Source organism: Pongo pygmaeus, chromosome 16, assembly GCF_028885625.2.
Source record: "Pongo pygmaeus isolate AG05252 chromosome 16, NHGRI_mPonPyg2-v2.0_pri, whole genome shotgun sequence".
Classification (NCBI taxonomy): domain Eukaryota; kingdom Metazoa; phylum Chordata; class Mammalia; order Primates; family Hominidae; genus Pongo; species Pongo pygmaeus.
Window position 1 is genome coordinate 91,343,115 of NC_072389.2, and position 17,541 is coordinate 91,360,655.

At 40.6% G+C, this 17,541-nt stretch overlaps 1 protein-coding gene across 33 annotated transcripts in view; it reads left to right on the plus strand.

Moving 5' to 3' along the window:
• Positions 1-17,541, plus strand: part of AKAP13 (A-kinase anchoring protein 13) — a 355,124-nt gene that overhangs the window by 324,522 nt on the left and 13,061 nt on the right. For 18 of the 33 annotated variants that reach the window (XM_063652839.1, XM_063652864.1, XM_063652837.1 and 15 more), the window contains 10 exons: positions 568-818; positions 3,519-3,644; positions 3,758-3,875; positions 4,579-4,827; positions 7,912-7,988; positions 8,568-8,749; positions 8,883-8,965; positions 11,934-12,149; positions 16,439-16,600; positions 17,009-17,079. In XM_063652839.1, coding sequence (XP_063508909.1) covers positions 568-818; positions 3,519-3,644; positions 3,758-3,875; positions 4,579-4,827; positions 7,912-7,988; positions 8,568-8,749; positions 8,883-8,965; positions 11,934-12,149; positions 16,439-16,600; positions 17,009-17,079 — 1,535 coding nt within the window. The remainder of the gene's footprint in view (positions 1-567; positions 819-3,518; positions 3,645-3,757; positions 3,876-4,578; positions 4,828-7,911; positions 7,989-8,567; positions 8,750-8,882; positions 8,966-11,933; positions 12,150-16,438; positions 16,601-17,008; positions 17,080-17,541) is intronic. The other 15 variants (XM_063652866.1, XM_063652845.1, XM_063652848.1 and 12 more) reach the window with 1 other exon arrangement.

Genomic DNA, 17,541 nt, shown 5'->3' on the forward strand with positions numbered 1-17,541 from the left:
AGTGAAGACCTCTTTGGAAATCATAATTTAAGACTGATGGAATCCAACGTACCTATTATCAGAAAATAGGACACGTAAAAAATAGAGGAATAAGATGAAAACACTTGACCAGGCTCAGCGGGTCATACCTGTAATCCCAGCACTCTGGGAGGCTGAGGCGGGTGGATCCCTTGAGCCCAGAGTTCAAGATCAGCCTGGGAACATAGTGAAACCGCATTTCTATAAAAAGTACAAAAATCAGCCAGGCGTGATGGCGCGTACCTGTAGCCCCAGCTGCTCGAGAGGCTAAAGCAGGAAGATCGCTTGAGCCCAGGAGGTCGAGGCTGCAGTGAGCCGTGACTTCAGCCTGCACTTCAGCCTGGGTGACAGAGCCAGACCCTGTCTTAAAAAAAACAAACAAACAAACAAAAAAAAAAACGAGAACACTTTTAGGGGAAAGATAGCTATTGACCCAATTTTAAGGTTCAAATGGGCTCTAAACTAGCTTTGGGACTGCAGCAGATGATCTTTGAGGGAGAATCCTTATAAAAGAGTGTTCCTGACACTTGATCTTTTTCCTCCTTTTAGAGTTGATGCAGACAGAGTTACATCATGTCCGCACTCTCAAAATCATGAGTGATGTGTACAGCCGGGGGATGATGATAGATCTGCTTTTTGAGCAGCAGATGGTAGAAAAGCTGTTCCCCTGTTTGGATGAGCTGATCAGTATCCATAGCCAATTCTTTCAGAGGATTCTGGAGCGGAAGAAGGAGTCTCTGGTGGATAAAAGTGAAAAGAACTTTCTCATCAAGAGGATAGGGGATGTACTTGTAAATCAGGTGAGAATGGGAAGGATCTCAGGTTCTTATATACACTGGGAAAAAGGGAAGTTATGGGGTTCCATAGCCATGCATTCACATCTTCTTTCTACCATTTATTATCTGTGTAAGCTCAGGGAACTTATTTAATTTCTCTGGAGCCTTGATTTCCTTTTCTGTAAAATGCAGACAGTAGGGTTTCTCTCCTAATGTTATTTTGGAAAGTTAAAGGGAGGGTATATATAAAGTACCTAATGCATATGATAGATGCTCAGTAAAACTTAGTTTTTCTTCCTCAGCGTCTATGCCATCATCAGAAACAGTAGAGTTTAATAAATCAATTAATATGGCCAGGCACAGTGGCTCATGCCTGTAATCCCAGCACTTAGGGAGATGAGGAGGGTGGATCACTTGAGGTCAGGAGTTCAAGACCAGCCTGGCCAACATGATGAAACCCTGTCTCTACTAAAAATACAAAAATTAGCCAGGTGTGGTGGCGTATGGGAGGCTGAAGTATAAGAATCGCTTGAACCTGGGAGGCAGAAGTTGCAGTGAGCCGAGATCGTGCCACTGCACTCCAGCCCGGGAGACAGAGTGAGACTCTGTCTCAAAAAAAAAAAAAAAAATTGAAAATTATTTAAATATTTGGGGCTGGGCACAGTGGCTCACACCTGTAATCCCAACACTTTGGGAGGCTGAGGTGGATGGATTGCTTGAAGCCAGGTGTTCAAGACCAGCCTGGGCAACGTACCAAGGGCTGTCTCTACCAAAAAAAATGAGAAAATGAGCCAGGTGTGGTAGTGCACACTTGTGGTCCCAACCACTCAGGAGCCTGAGGTGGGAGGATCACTTGAGCCTAGGAGTTCAAAGTTGCAGCAAGCCATGGTGATGCTCGTGCCACTGTACTCTAGCCTGGGCAAGAGAATGAGACCCCAACTCAAAATTAAAAAAAAAACAAACTATATATATATATGTGTGTGTGTGTGTGTGTGTGTGTATGTATGTGTGTGTGTGTGTGTGTATATATATGTTGGAAATCTTCACCTTTCCCCTCTGCCTCAAATCAGAAGGATCTCATGTGTCTAAAAACCAGCTAAAGCACAGAAAATTGAATAAGTGACTATCTGTAAAATGCTTAATAAAATATGTATTGTTGATACTTTCATCAAGGTGTGGTATGGTTTTAGTCATACTCCAAAAAATTCAGCTAAAAGTTACTTTGGTACTTGTAGATGTGATTGTCATAGACAGATTTTAATGTTTCTTTTTAAAATATTCTTCTTGAAAAACACATTGCCAGTATAACCTTTACAGGCAGAGGGGTATAACATGTACATCTGACTAGATATTTCCCCAAAGATGCAGATTCCCCAAAGATGCAAATTCCCCAAAGATTTTGGGCAAATATCTGCTGCTGTGTAGAAGCAGAGGCTTAATTGCTAGAACATTTGTCTGAGAATTGTAAATTTTGTCTTTCCTTTGTATTGTTGAGCCCATACCCCTCACTTCATTAATTTATTAGCACATTCATTCATTCATTTTTCAGGTATTTACTGAGCATCTATTAAATGCCAGGTGGAACTACAAAGGGGGATATGGCTTAGGCCTCTGCCTCAGGGAACTCCTATTCTAGGAGTAAAAGCAAGCATGTTATGAAATAAATGCAAATGCAGTGCGGTAAATGAACACAGATAGCTGTAACAGATAGAGCTCAAAATTAAGACCTACAAATGATGACTTTTCCTCCTGAAACATCCCCTTGGGCATTTTCATTTCTCCTCTCTGCCCCCCTCTCTGGTTTCATCTAACTTTTACTTTATCTGACTTAGTACTTCATCAAACTTTGACTTGTATTACCGTTTGTACCTCCTTGTACTTGTGTACAACCCCCAGTAAGATCTTTGGTGCTAGAATTCACAGTTTAACTCATAGTATCCGTTTGCTCATTCTGTGTGCCAGTGGTAGGATCAACCTTTGGGGCATTTGCTTTGTCATATGAGCAGATAACTTACCGTCCCTCTGTCTCAGCTCCTCCATTGGTAAATGGTGAAGTGAAAATCTACCCTGATCCTTCTTTCCAGTTTTTTGGTAAGGATCAATTTGTGTTGCCTCTGGAGGTTTGTAGTACATGGAGATCAATGATTAGCATGTATTTTATGAACTGCATACAGAAATTCATTGATTTACTGCAAAGTGAACATACCTTTAGATGAATCATTGAGATTGCACACATTTGGGAATGATTTAAGGGCCTCGTAGAATTATTAGGACGGCTGGCCTGAAGTAAGTAGTACAAACAGATCCCTAGGTAATGATGGCTGTTTGTGATGTCTAACTTATCAAGGTCAGATATTTAAGATTGTCTCATGAAAAACTCCTAGTGAATCTCATTGTTTTATTACTCTGTTTATGACAAATAGAAGTTAGAATACATTTTGCATTTTCTGTGTGCACAGTACATAAAGTTTCTTTAATTTTTTGTTGTTTTTCAAATCTGTATAACAGCTTTATTGAGATTTAATCCATATGCCATATAGTCTACCCATTTAAAGTTGAACCTCTTGAGTAACTGCCAGACTGCTTTCCAAAGCTGCTGCACCATTTCATTCTTTTGGGAGAATTTATGAGGAAGCACTCTTGACTTTTATAAGTAGACTGGAAACATTTTACAAAATGAGTTTGGCGCCGCATGGCATAACTTCTGTTCTCTTTTCTCTGCAGTTTTCAGGTGAGAATGCAGAACGTTTAAAGGAGACATATGGCAAGTTTTGTGGGCAGCATAACCAGTCTGTAAACTACTTCAAAGACCTTTATGCCAAGGATAAGCGTTTTCAAGCCTTTGTAAAGGTATTGATAAGAAACATGAAAATCCCTGTCATTGTTGAGAGCCATGTGTCCCTGTCGGCTTTCACTAGAGCCTTTTTCATGTGATTCCTCACAGTCTGTTTACTCCCTTGCAGAAGAAGATGAGCAGTTCAGTTGTTAGAAGGCTTGGAATTCCAGAGTGCATATTGCTTGTAACTCAGCGGATTACCAAGTACCCAGTTTTATTCCAAAGAATATTGCAGTGTACCAAAGGTAAGTCTCTTTTATAACTCAGTCTTGTATGGCCATGGACTGTTTCCTCTGTGGCCAGTAGTAGATGCTCTCATATGTCTAAAAGAGACCTTGTGTTTTATCTTGAATTTTCTTGAATGAAAATTTGGACTGTTATGTTACCAGACTTAGGGTAAATGATAGCAAGAAGGAAAGGGACCACATTGATTCCATCCAGAGTTCAATGACCTGAACACTATTCTCTTATCACTAGGCTGGGAGATAATTTCCACCAGTTATTCCCAGAAGTGCTAGAATTGCTGCTGTTTTTCACTTAATCAGTAATTACTGGTTTCTCTCTCTTGGCTAATTCTGTTCCTAGGTAGTTATTTTAAAGATTACAAGGCAGTACATTAAAGATTAAGTAAAACAAAGATATAAATAAAATAAAACTTGGTTGCTCTTCCTGCTACTACTGCCCCTCCTAGAAGTCTTCAGTTCCTTTTATTTTAGAGTACAACATATGATTGCATATTATTTATATCATTGAAAACTTCTGACTTTTTTTAGAATCGAACTTATAAAAGCAAGAAGGATAGGCACATGATCTCTGACGTGTTGGCTTCCCTCTGATAGCATAGTCACAAAGGGAAAAAGATGATATGGAGTGAGAAGTCAGGATTCCCCTGCTTCTGCCCTTGTCCAAAAAGAGCCATAAAAAACAGAATTATTCTTTCCTTCCAAGACAATGAAGTGGAGCAGGAAGATCTAGCACAGTCCTTGAGCCTGGTGAAGGATGTGATTGGAGTTGTAGACAGCAAAGTGGCAAGTTATGAAAAGAAAGTGCGTCTCAATGAGATTTATACAAAGACAGATAGCAAGTCAATCATGAGGATGAAGAGTGGTCAGATGTTTGCCAAGGAGGATTTGAAACGGAAGAAGCTTGTACGTGATGGGAGTGTGTTTCTGAAGAATGCAGCAGGAAGGTTAAAAGGTAAGGCTTGGCTCTTTTGTCAAAGTGTGTGCCCAGGTAAAACAGGCAAAATCCAAGGGCTTTTGTTGGAAATTCACTACCAGATTTTTTTCCCAGAGAGCCCATCTCCAAACACCACCCAGGAGCAACAGGCATTTAGTTCTTCGTAATCTTATATCAAAAATGGTTTGTGATGGCCTACAAAATCATACAAAATAGAGTAAGATGACAAAGAAATGATGCAGTCAGGGAAAATGGAAAATAAGATTTTAAAAAAACAAAGCAAAGCATAAGATTGGTGCACATATGCAAGCTGTCAAGGAAGGTGTATTCCCCTACAAGAGATGGACAGCCAGGTTGGAGTTGGGATCTATGGCAAAACTCACAAGGAGGGGGAGACACAGTCAGCGAGTTTCACAGAATCTGTGAGTTCAAAACACATCACTTGTTCACAAGAGATGTTAGAGGAATTTGCAGCTCCAGACACCTAATAGAAAGTTAAGTTTAACCCACATCAATTAGATTTATTATTATATTTTATGATATTCATATATCTTTAAAGCAAAATAAATCATAAAGGATGCCCATTTTCCATTTGGTTTTAATTTTTACATTTCAAATCATCAGCCGTATCAAGTTAATGAAGCTTTGAGGCTTGTTTTTTAATTTATGTGTACATTTGATTTTTTTTTGTTTGTTTTCATAAACCTATACTCCATGGGCCTATATGTTACACCAATAGCCTTGAATTGTACCCACCCCTTCGCCCTGGCCTCAGTGAGCTGAGGACATTGAAGCAGGGTAGGCCAGTGCTGTCAGCCTCACTGGCATAGAAAGAAGGTGGAGGAAATGAGTGCTGCTTTCGTTTCTGAGGTGTAAGTGATGATGTAGATAACTGCTATAGGAAATACCCATGCTTAGAACAAATAGTAAAGAAGTTCCAGGCAATCAGCTGGTTTCAGCAATGAATAAAGCAGGACACCCTGCTTAGAAGTTGAAATCAAAATGAAGAGCCTTGGAAAGAGATACCTGCTGTACAGTGTGGCGAGTGCTGGAATGGAGGAGAAAGCAAGAGGAATAGCAATAGAGTCAAGTCTTGAAGGATGACAGCACATAAGGAGAAAGTGTTCCCCACACTAAGGAAGAGAAAGTGGAAGCACAGAGTTGAAAGGGTGTGGCACGTCCAGGGAAGAGTGGACACCTGGGACTCTCACACAAAGAGCAGAGTGAATGACGGGAGTGACGGGAAACCAGCCCAAAGAAACGGGAGGGGCCAGGTTGTAATGAGGTGCATTCTCCAGACTGAGGAGTTAACAGTTGATACTATTGATGAGGGAGGGGGGCAAAGAATGGGTTCAAAAACAAGAACTGCAAGCAGGAAAGGGATACATGAGGTGGTTTTTCAGTATGACGACTAGGGTCAGTTTAGAGTGCAGCTGGAGTGAAGAGAGACTGGTGACAGATAAGAGACTGTGCAGTGCTTTGGGGAAGAGCTCATCTGGGCCTGCATTGAAGCAGAAGGCATGAAAAAGAAGGGCAGAAAAGATTCAGAGAAAGAAATCTCCTTTCCCACCACCAGCTGGCCGTATATTTCATGGTTCTGTGATAAACTTGAACTAAGGCTCCTTCCCTCCAGTCCTAATATTCCGTGATGTTCTGAGAGCCCTAGCTCTCTTTGAGACTTTTAAGCAGGCTGGCAGTTCAGAAATACCTGCCCTTTCTTGTAAAGGCCTGAATTTCCTAGAGCTGCTGTTGCCTGGATCCAGCTCTTTATTCTTTCCTTTACATAGCAATTTATTTATTCCCAAAATAAAAACTAGTAGATCCCAGCTGTTGGAATAAAGTTGTGGTCAAGCCAGTGGCAGAACGATAGGTTTTCTGGCCTAGAATGCCTCCTGTAGAGATAGGAGTTGGTGTTTAGTCATTTTCACCCCCAAGTGAATTCATGCCAGGAACAGCCAGTACTATGTTGGGTACTCTTTGAAAGGGGTGGGATTGTTTTTCTCTGATCCACCGACACTGACCATATAAACTCCAAGATTCAATGAAGTTAAAATTTGTGTCTCGCTTTTTTGGGGGGATAGGGAGGGTGCAGGCACCTGAATTATTTAAAAGTAAACTTTAAAAAAAAAAAGGCTTTTTCATAACTGATGGCAGTACACAGAAAATTGCAGTAGTTTAGCCTAAAAAAATTAGACCTCCCTAGGAATCAGATGTCCTTGCTTCTGTTTTCTTCATAGCTTTGCAGTGAATTCCACAGAAAGGGGATTTCGGTTGCGGCAGAGGTAGAAGAAAAGGTGGGGCATGGACTGCATAAATCAGTTCCATCCTTTCCCAGGGAATTGTGGACTTCACTTTCCACAGTGAAGATGTTACATAGGGGCCAGCCTGCTAGCTCGAGATAGACTCAACTCCAGAGACATCAAACCATCCTCAGGAGACTAGTGGAAAATGTTACTACCTACTCCTAGAGGATTAGTCAGAGCAAGAGTTTAAGCTGACTATTGCATATGGAGCTGAGGAAAGAGCCCTATATTCACATGTACCTGTAAGACTGGAAGGCGTCTGCCTGTGTGGCCACTCTTTGTTCTTTTGAGGGCATGGAAGACGTCTTTTCATCAGACTTAGATATTTCTATACTTCATCTTTGGGCAGCATTCCTGTCTCCTGCCCCACACCTTTCCCATTACTGTAATTATAAGTTGAAAAATATTGCAACCTGAGTATTTTTTGGAGTATCCTGCTATATGTTGCTGTTTAACATCTGTACAAGTCCAGCTTTTCAGCTTTATTCTTAAAAGTATTTTATTCTTAAAATCTTGTCTTATGGGATATATCTTTCTAGGACTGAGTACTTAAACTTTTCCAAAACAAGGCTTTGGTGATAAATCCCATTTTAAAATGCTGCTAAAAATCTGGTGACCGGATCTGAATCCTGGAGAACTGTAAAACTGTTGCTTTGGAGGAGTGTGATCTCAGATCATAGTTTGCCCTTATAGGGGTGTATGTATTGCTGAAACACCCTTCAATAAAAACCCTTCTGACTGTGGGTAACTATTAAGTAGTCATTGTTCTATCTTCCCTTCTCCCATTTCCATTTTCCAGAGGTTCAAGCAGTTCTTCTCACTGACATTTTAGTTTTCCTTCAAGAAAAAGACCAGAAGTACATCTTTGCATCATTGGTAAGCTGAATTGTTATTTTTTTTAATAGTATTATAAGCAGCTAGTTTAGTTATGGAATGTAAGCACTATATTATTGCTCTCCCCCGCCCTCTTAAAATTAAATGGCTCAGGACAAATTCCTCTGAGTAATTTCCCACATGCCCTCAGAATTTTCTGGCATCCCCTCTTCCCAAAAAATTATTATTCTGTTTCATCACAGTCTTCTTTTAATGTCTTGGACATCTGACTATTTGATCTATGAAGAGACCTGTCACTGGAGTATTTCTCACATTTGAGCCCATAAATGGTGCTCATGTATAATACTGCTGACTGGATTCTTCGGGGAACCTGGAAAGATTCATCGTGTGGAAAACATGACTGGAACCTTCCGAGCCATAAATTACTATTTCCCTTTTGAAATCTTTTTATGTTAAAATCTGAATGAAATAAGGAGATACTTCTCTTTATCCTAAAGCAGTCATTGTTTTTCAAACTGCGTGCTTTTTTAACAGCATCTGGTCTTACCTTAGATTGAAGCTGTCCTTAAGAGTTAGAATATTGTATATGTATCTTTTATTTGCCCTCTTCCCTTTTTCCAGGACCAGAAGTCAACAGTGATCTCTTTAAAGAAGCTGATTGTGAGAGAAGTGGCACATGAGGAGAAAGGTTTATTCCTGATCAGCATGGGGATGAAAGATCCAGAAATGGTAGAAGTCCATGCCAGCTCCAAAGAGGAACGAAACAGCTGGATTCAGATCATTCAGGACACAATCAACACCCTGTAAGTTAACCACCAGGCCCCACCCTTCCCAGCCCTCCTGATGTCTCTGTGTGATTTCATAACAGGCTGGACTGTGACCAGAGTAATCGACATCTTAGGAACTTTTTGTTCTGTCTTGTTTGGGTTGTATTAGGAACAGAGATGAAGATGAAGGAATTCCTAGTGAGAATGAGGAAGAAAAGAAAATGTTGGACACCAAAGCCCGAGAATTAAAAGGTGAGGCATTGGGAGTGGTCTGAGCCCCTTGTCTGGAATGTCTGCAGTTGCAGAAGACTGCTGGTGGATTTTAGAGGTACGGGTTTGCCCTCAGTTCTAAAGCTGCCCCAGCAGGCACTTGAAAGCAGTGAAATGAATAGCTGTGTTAACAAAAGAGAAACCAAGGCCAGGCTGACATGGGTCCTGGTAAAGAATGGCTGTAAGGATGTGTCCAATACTGGATCAGGAGAATATTGATTCTCTTGACTGAGGATCAGTGTTCTCAAACCTCATGACATTCTCTGCACTTTGTCACAGGTGAATTTGCCAAAATTTGTAGTCACATCTAAGATTAAAACAAGGAGAGAAAGGAATTTGGGGAAAAGAATTCTCCAGTTAATCTGATTTAATCCTCCCCCAGTCCCTAGCGTTATCACTTACCTGCATGTTTACAAATGAGTTGTGAGGTGAAGTGTTGGGAGAAGGGTATGTATCGATCTATGTTTGACCCCTGTTTATTGAGTGCTGACTGTTTTGTGTAGTGTTTTCAGTATCCCTACAACACAGGCATTCTAATCCCCATTGTGCCGATGAGACAGTCAAGGCCCACAGAGGACAAGCTACCCGGGGTTACGTGTGTAGTTAGTGGCTAAGCCAGAATTCTGTTCCCTGTCTTAGCAAAGCCTGGTGCTCTTTTCTGTTTGCCAGTGGCTTATCGAATGTTTCAAAGTAAAGACTATGCTTTGGATAGAAATAAGGCTTAGCGTTAAATAAATGTAAGCACCTAAGGAGTTTGGTTAGGCCTTAAAGCCGTACAAATGATAGCATTCTGTCTCACTGAGAGGGAAATTAAAAATACGGACAGATTTAGACCAGAGCCAGAGTTACAGCAAATTTATTGGCCCATGATTAGGATGGACAAGGATAAAAATCTTCCTTCTTTAAATTTTGTCAAGTACCTGGCTAGGCATACTGCTAGGTACAACAGATGCAAAGATTCCTTAAAAAGAGCCCTTGCCCTTGAGAAGCTCACACCCTAGCAGGGGAGACATACATCAATGATGGGCCACACAGTGATTTATTAGACCACAGGTACAATTAACATGTGTGGGATCTACTCATCCTGCCTCTAGTAAGTCTCACAGAGGAGCTGGTGCATGAGCTACATCTGAAAAAAATTATCTCAGCACACAAGAGTAGTTATGTGCAAAGGTGAAAAAGGACTTGACATGTCTGCCAAGGAATGACAGGTTCGGTGTGTCTGGAGGGTCAGGGTTAAGGGATGGGAGCTTAAGCTGGAAAAGCACCAGGTATTAAAAGGCAACAAGGGACTCATGTAATTTAAAAAAAAAGAAAAAAAATTTTTTTTTTTTAACATGTTGAAGCCAGTTAGGAGAGTTGCTTGAGGGAATGGGAAGCCACTGGAAGTAGAAAGACCATTTGGAAGACTGTTAGGATAGATTACGTGAGAATGAGCTGGAGAGGGAACAGATGTGAGTAAGAAATAAGGTCATTAAAATCTGGTCAGTTGGCCAGGCTCGGTGGCTCACGCCTGTAATCCCAGCACTTTGGGAGGCCACGGTGGGCGGATCACAAGGTCAGGAGTTCGAGACCAGCCTGACCAACATGGTGAAACCCCATCTTTACTAAAAATACAAAAATTAGCCAGGCGTGGTGGCAAGTGCCTGTAATCCCAGCTACTTGGGAGGCTGAGGCAGGAGAATCGCTTGAACCTGGGAGGCAGAGTGAGGTGGAGGTTTCAGTGAGCTGAGGTAGCGCCACTGCACTTCAGCCTGGGTGGCTGAGCGAGACTCTGTCTCAAAAAAAAGATCCTGGTCAGTTGGTGGTGGGACAGAGTGAGGAGACAGAATCTCTCACAGGTTTCCAAATCAGGTGACCTGGAAGATGAAGAGTGGTTGACTGAGAAGGAAATTCCACACTAAAGGGAGGAGGTAGTGGGCTGGAGAAAAGATTGGTTTCTCACATGCTGAGAACAAGGCATCTCAGTAGAGGTGGCCACTTGGGCGCCATGGTCTGCTGCTAAGAAAGGGGAAGATTTTTGTATGGTTTTTTATGAATTATCAGCATACAGAAGGTAATTGAAGCACGAGGATGAATGAGATCCTCAAGAGGAAAGTGGGTAAGGTAAAGAAGACAGCTCAGGCCAGGCGCGGTGGCTCACACCTGTAATCCCAGCACTGTGGGAGGCCAAGGCGGGCAGATCACCTGAGGTCGGGAGTTTGAGACCAGTCTGGCCAACATGGTGAAACACCGTCTCTACTAAAAATACAAAATTAGCCAGGCGTGGTAGCACATGCCTGTAATCCCAGCTCCTCAGGAGGCTGAGGCAGGAAAATCGCTTAATCGCTTGAACCCAGGAGGTGGAGGTTGCGGTGAGCCAAGAGTGCACCATTGTACTCCAGTCTAGGCAACAAGAGCGAAACTCCGTCTCAAAAAACAAAAACAAAAACAAACAAAAAAAGAAGACAGCTCAGGATGGAGCTGAGACAGGAGCCCAGATAAGAGATTCCACTGCAGATGGCGGATCTGTAAAGTGTCCTGAGAAAGAATGGTAGGAAGAGAACCGGTGTCCTAAAAGTTAAAGAAGGAAACATGTTTTAAAGGAAGAAGTAATCATCAATGCTGGAAAAAACAACCTAAAAGACCTCATTGGATTCAGTTGAGCTGAGAAAGCAGTTGCAGAGTGGACAGAAGCTAGAGAGTAGTGGGCTGAGAAGTAAACAGGGGACAAAGGAGTGGAAGCAAAGTGCACACTTGCTATGTCACAATTTCCATGGTTCGCCAAAAAGATGCAGAATGGTTTTCCAGATAGAAATCACAGAACAGAAATAATATTACTGTCTTGATGAAAAAGAAAAGGTAGTGTGGGTGGGGAGGGTGTCCTGTCTTGTCCCTTTCCAAAAATTACCACAAGGTGGTGCTCGTGTCTTAGTCATCTCATAATTACTAAACACCAATCAAATCACAGATCATTTTCTCCTTCCTGCAGAACAACTTCAACAGAAGGACCAACAAATCCTACTCTTGTTGGAAGAGAAGGAGATGATTTTCCGGGACATGGCTGAGTGCAGCACCCCTCTCCCAGAGGATTGCTCCCCAACACATAGCCCTAGAGTTCTCTTCCGCTCCAACACAGAAGAGGCTCTCAAAGGAGGACCTTTAATGAAAAGTGCAATAAATGAGGGTAATTAACATTCAGCATTGCCCCCTCTTCACCTACTCCCAGAGTGGTTTACACACTAATATTGCCTGCCAGTTTTTACTTTTTTACTTTAAAATAAAGCACAAATGCAGAAAATTACCCAAAACAAATATTTCACTATAGTAAATTATCAGGTGAATATCCTTTTAACCACTACTCACATCAAGAAATTAAACGTGGCCAGACACCCTGAAGCCCCTTCCTCCACATGCCCTGTCCCCATCACACCTCCCTCCCTCCAAAAGGAGCAGTTATTCTGACTTTTTTAAAATTAATCACTTATGCTTTTTTTTTTTTTTTTTTTTGGCAGGATCTTGCTGCTCTGTTTCCCAGGCTGGAGTGCAGTGGTGCGATCTCGGCTCACTGCAACCTCCCCCTCCTGGGTTCAAGTGATTCTTTTGCCTCAGCCTCCCAAGTAGCTGGGACTACAGGTGTGCACCACCACACCCAGCTAATTTTTGTATTTTTCACAGAGACAGAGTTTTACCATGTGGGCCAAGCTGGTCTCAAACTCCTGACCTCAAGTTATCCACCCACCTTGGCCTCTCAAAATGCTGATATTAGAGGCGTGAGCCACCGCACCCGGCCATTAATCACTTACTTATATGTCTTTATGGCTTAAGTGCCTACTCCTAGACATTATAGTTTAATTTGCTTATGTTTTTTGATATGCATCTTAAAATTCTTAATTTACAGTTCCCCCCCCATCTTTTTTTTTTTCCATATAATTTATCTTTGAACAATCTGAGCTTTTTGATTTAGAGAGTTTCCCACAGTTTGGATTTTATTCATACAGTCCTGTCGTCTGTTTCCTTCAGATTTGCAGCTGGATTCGGAGGCTTAATTAATTACTCAGACTTGATCTCTTTGGTAAATTGTGCCCTTATAGTGTTGTGTTCTTTCATTGAGGGGGCATAAATGTCTAGTTGTCTCTTTTTTTGTGACATATAAGAAAAGATAAAAGGATAAATTCTTGATTATTTTTCCCTTCCATTTATTTACCAGTTTTTAAGACCATGAACATCTTCTGAAAGTGACCCATAGTTTTTGTTATGGACTCATGAATTGAAACATGTTTGATGGGGCCAGGCGCAGTGGCTCATTTCTATAATCCCAGCACTTTGGGAGGCTGAGGCAGGTGGATCACCTGAGGTCAGGAGTTCAAGACCAGCGTGGCCCACATGGTGAAACTCCATCCCTACTAAAAATACAAAAATTAGCCGGGTGTGGTGACATGTGACTGTAGTCCCAGCTCCTCAGGAGGCTGAGGCGGGAGAATCACTTGAACCCAGGAAGCAGAGGTTGCAGTGAGCTGAGATTGCACCACTGCCCTCCAGACTGGGCAACAGAGCGAGACTATGTCAAAAAAAACAAAAACAAAAACAAAAAACATGTTTGATGGGTTTCAAGTCATTGCAATTCCTAACGTTATTAAAAGCTCAAAATGTTCCTTTTTTGAACACCTCTTTCTTTGGCTTCTAGTCCTGTGGACATGACCATAGTAGTCTTTGAGAGCTACTGGTGTAGTTAAGTTGTTCCAGGCTCATCTTAATTGTTTTCTGCCCCAGTCCTGGTATCAGCCATTTCTCCAAGAGTTCTGGTTTCTTTTAGTGGGAAATTATATTTTCAGACCACAGTCTGGGTACTGGGGGTGGTCGTTGCTGCTAGGTTGTTGATTGTTACTAAGTTGGGTCTTTTCAGTGGACACAGCTTAGGGAAAAACATATATATAACATTATATATATGTTTTACATTTTATATATATGTAATTTAAATACCTATTGAACATATAATGTGTATATATATGAAAATTTATATTTACACACACTTTTGAATTCACATTGATAAACTGTGGACTACAGTGTTTGTTCTTTTAACTAAACCTATTTGGTATTACATCTCTATTTCCTTTCTTTCACATTGTAAATCCTTGTTCTTAAGGATACATCATAGAATTAGAATATTATATATTTACTTTCTGGCTTTATCCAACCTATTACTCATAACTGTTAGTAATACTAATAGTATTACTAATTACTATTGCTAATACTGTCAGTAATACTAATAGTATTACTATTAATATTTACTAATACTAATTTACTATACTAATTACTATTGCTAATACTGTTAGTAATACTAATAGTATTACTAACACTATTTTGATACTAATATATTCTAATAGTAATGCTGCTACGACTACATACGACTTTTACTTGCTGTCCCCATCCTCCCGTTTTTGAAAAAATAGTTGCGCTGTGTCTACATTGTCAGTTTATAACTGTTACATGCTGTATGCTCTCCTTGTAAGCCTTGACCATAGTCTTTGTTCTGTAAGTGAACATAATTCATGCTTACCAGAAGTTCTTAGGTCAGTCACCCTCTAGTCATGTGGATATGTGAAGCTGATTCTTCAGCATGTGCCTCAGGAAAGGTTCATGAGAGTAATAGTCCCTGAGCTCTTGCATGCTGGTAATAATTTATGCCCTTTATACTTGAAAGCCTATTTTGCTGAATATAAAATTATTGGCTTGTTCATATTTTCTTCCCCAACATATTAATTACTCTCAAGTATGTTGTTTTATTTTTTTTTTGGCATAAAGCATTGCCATCAGAGACTGATAATAATTTGATTTTCCCCATGTAGGTAACATGCTCTTTACCTAGATGCCCAAAGGATTTTTTTCTAAGTACAAGTAGTTTTACAAGAATTTTCCTTGAGATTTGTTACCCTAGGTTGATGCTGTCAGGTTCACAGTGTTCTGTTTTCATATGTGGTTTCAAATTTTTCAGATTTCAGGAAGTTATTTTTTAATTATAATTTGTACTATTTTCCCTGTTCCCTTTGCTTTGGTCTTGACTTCAAGATCTCCATTTATCCTTATGTTGGACCTTCTTTGTCTGTCTTCAGTGTTTGTTGTCACTTTCTTTTAATACTTTTGATCTCTTCATCTGTTTAATGTTTAAATGGTCTTCCTTTCACCTTTTTTATTAAGCCATTTTCTGCTGGGTTAATTTGCTCTTATATTCTAGTTTAGTTTTTATTTCTATAATGATTTTCTTTTGTTTGTAGCTTTGCTATTTCATTTCTGTGTTTTCTAATTCTGACCTAAGTTAGTTCTTTCATGTCTTTTGTCATTTTCTTTTCTTTCCTTTCTTTTATTTATTTATTTTTTTTAAACAGAGTTTTGCTCCTGTTGCCCAGGCTGGAGTGCAATGGTGCGATCTTGGCTCAGCCTCAGCCTCCTGAGTAGCTGGGATTACGGGCATGCACCACCATGCCCGGCTAATTTTTTTTATTTTTAGTAGAGACAGGGTTTCTCCATGTTGGTCTTGAACTCCTGACCTCAGGTGATCCACCCACCTCGGCCTCCCAAAGTGCTGGGATTACAGGCATGAGCCACTGCACCCGGCTGTCTTTTGTCATTTTCTTAATGTGTTTTGGTCACCGATTTTATGGACATGTCTTTCTGATGTGCTTTTATTATCTGTAGAGAAGTTAGACCCTGTGTTCTCCCCACCATCACTCCCTGTTCTTAACTTTATATGGGATTTGACTTCAATATTTTCTATTGCTCATTTTTATGTGAAATTAGTGTCTTAAGTTTACAGGTTCAGATAGCTTTTCTCACACCATAGGACTTGTCTATCATTTTTGTGTAGTTTTTCTTTTTTAATATGGCTTGTCTTATCAGATTTTCTGCTATTGGTTCCCTCCCTTATTCCACCTGGCCCTTCTTTTTCTTTATCTCTTTATTTTTCTCCTGTTTAACTTTTATTCCATTTTCTCCACTTTCTTCTTTCTGTGAGCCATACCCTAGAAAAGAACCCTAGTGGGCCAGAGTTGAGATGCAAATTCTTAGACTACTCTAGCCCCTTGAACTCACTCCATATTGGTGAAGCCAGAAATCCTGACTGTTTTACTTGCTGTTCTCAAATCAGTCCATCTTACTTTCCAGGGTATATCTTCTGGCTGCTTTGGATATGATTCCAGAAGCCATGTCACTTCTAGTAAATTACTCTGCCTTCCCTGTACACTTTCAAATTTCTTAGCCCTCTTGTATATAAAGTGGAAGGTCTCATCTCTAAATTTCTAGTAGAATCCAACTAAAACACATACCCTGAGCTGAGACCCTTCTCTGAGCAAAGGAACTCACCTAGTCACTCTTTGGAACTTTCCAATCATGCTCTTTGTACATATCATATGTACTATGAACTTATTTTCTCCTCATTGAAAGGTAAGATGTCAGCTTTGCATGTTTCCTTTATTCCAGTGGAGATCCTTCAGGGTTTGGTGAGTGGAAATCTGGGAGGCACACTTGGGCCGACTGTCAGCAGCCCCATTGAGCAAGAAGGTGTGGTCAGTCCTGTTTCCCTGCCCCGGAGAGCGGAGACCTTTGGAGGATTTGACAGCCATCAGATGAATGCTTCAAAAGGTAAATGATGTGAAGTCATGAGCTTTTGTAGGCAATCCTTGACTATCCCACACAACTCAAAATGACTTGTACTTTAGTAGCTACATCTCCGCTCCCATTCAGTCGGTAAATTTCTTAGTGAGATCTTAAGACAGTCAAGAGCTTGTCAGTCAGACTCATATTCATTTTAACAAAAAAGATTTTCCTAAGGTCTCAGCTAAAAGAGTAATAATACATGTTCCTGCTTCCATTTCTTCTGCATCCGTAAAATTATTAATAATCACTTAGCTGCCACTAAGCAGCTCCCCCTTTTTGGGGGCATCAGTAGGTTTCAGACATACTACATCCCCAAGATACCTATATTATATTCTTTCCTTGGCTAATCTGTTTCACAGCTTTAAAAAAAACAAATACCTATTTTTTGTTTAGGAGGCGAGAAGGAAGAGGGAGATGATGGCCAAGATCTTAGGAGAACGGAATCAGACAGTGGCCTAAAAAAGGTATTTCTCTTTAAAATACACCATGAACCTCCTTGGCACTTTCCTCTGAATTCATAACCTTTGAAATTATTTCACTTTGATGTTATTTTCGATGCCTGAATTGCTGCTTTTAATAAAATTATTTTCAGGGAAAATCACATTTTTAAAACAAATAGTACAGTTAAGAGTTCCACATTATTGGCTGTTTGGCCTCACTGGCTTAGGGCGGTGTGTTTACATTCATAACTCTGCCATGGTCCTGGCAGGACCAGTTTCATTAGGAGGTTTGTTTCAGGTGCTCCAAACCGACCTGACCTCCTTACAAGGTATCAGTGATAAATAGTTCAACCTCTTAAACCTTCACTACCTTAGTGAGAGGCTGTGGTAGAAAAGGAAGAAAATGGAAAGCTACAGCCTAACACAGAAACACACTGAATGTCATTTTTGCATCAAGATCTTCATTTTTTTATATGTATGTTTTTT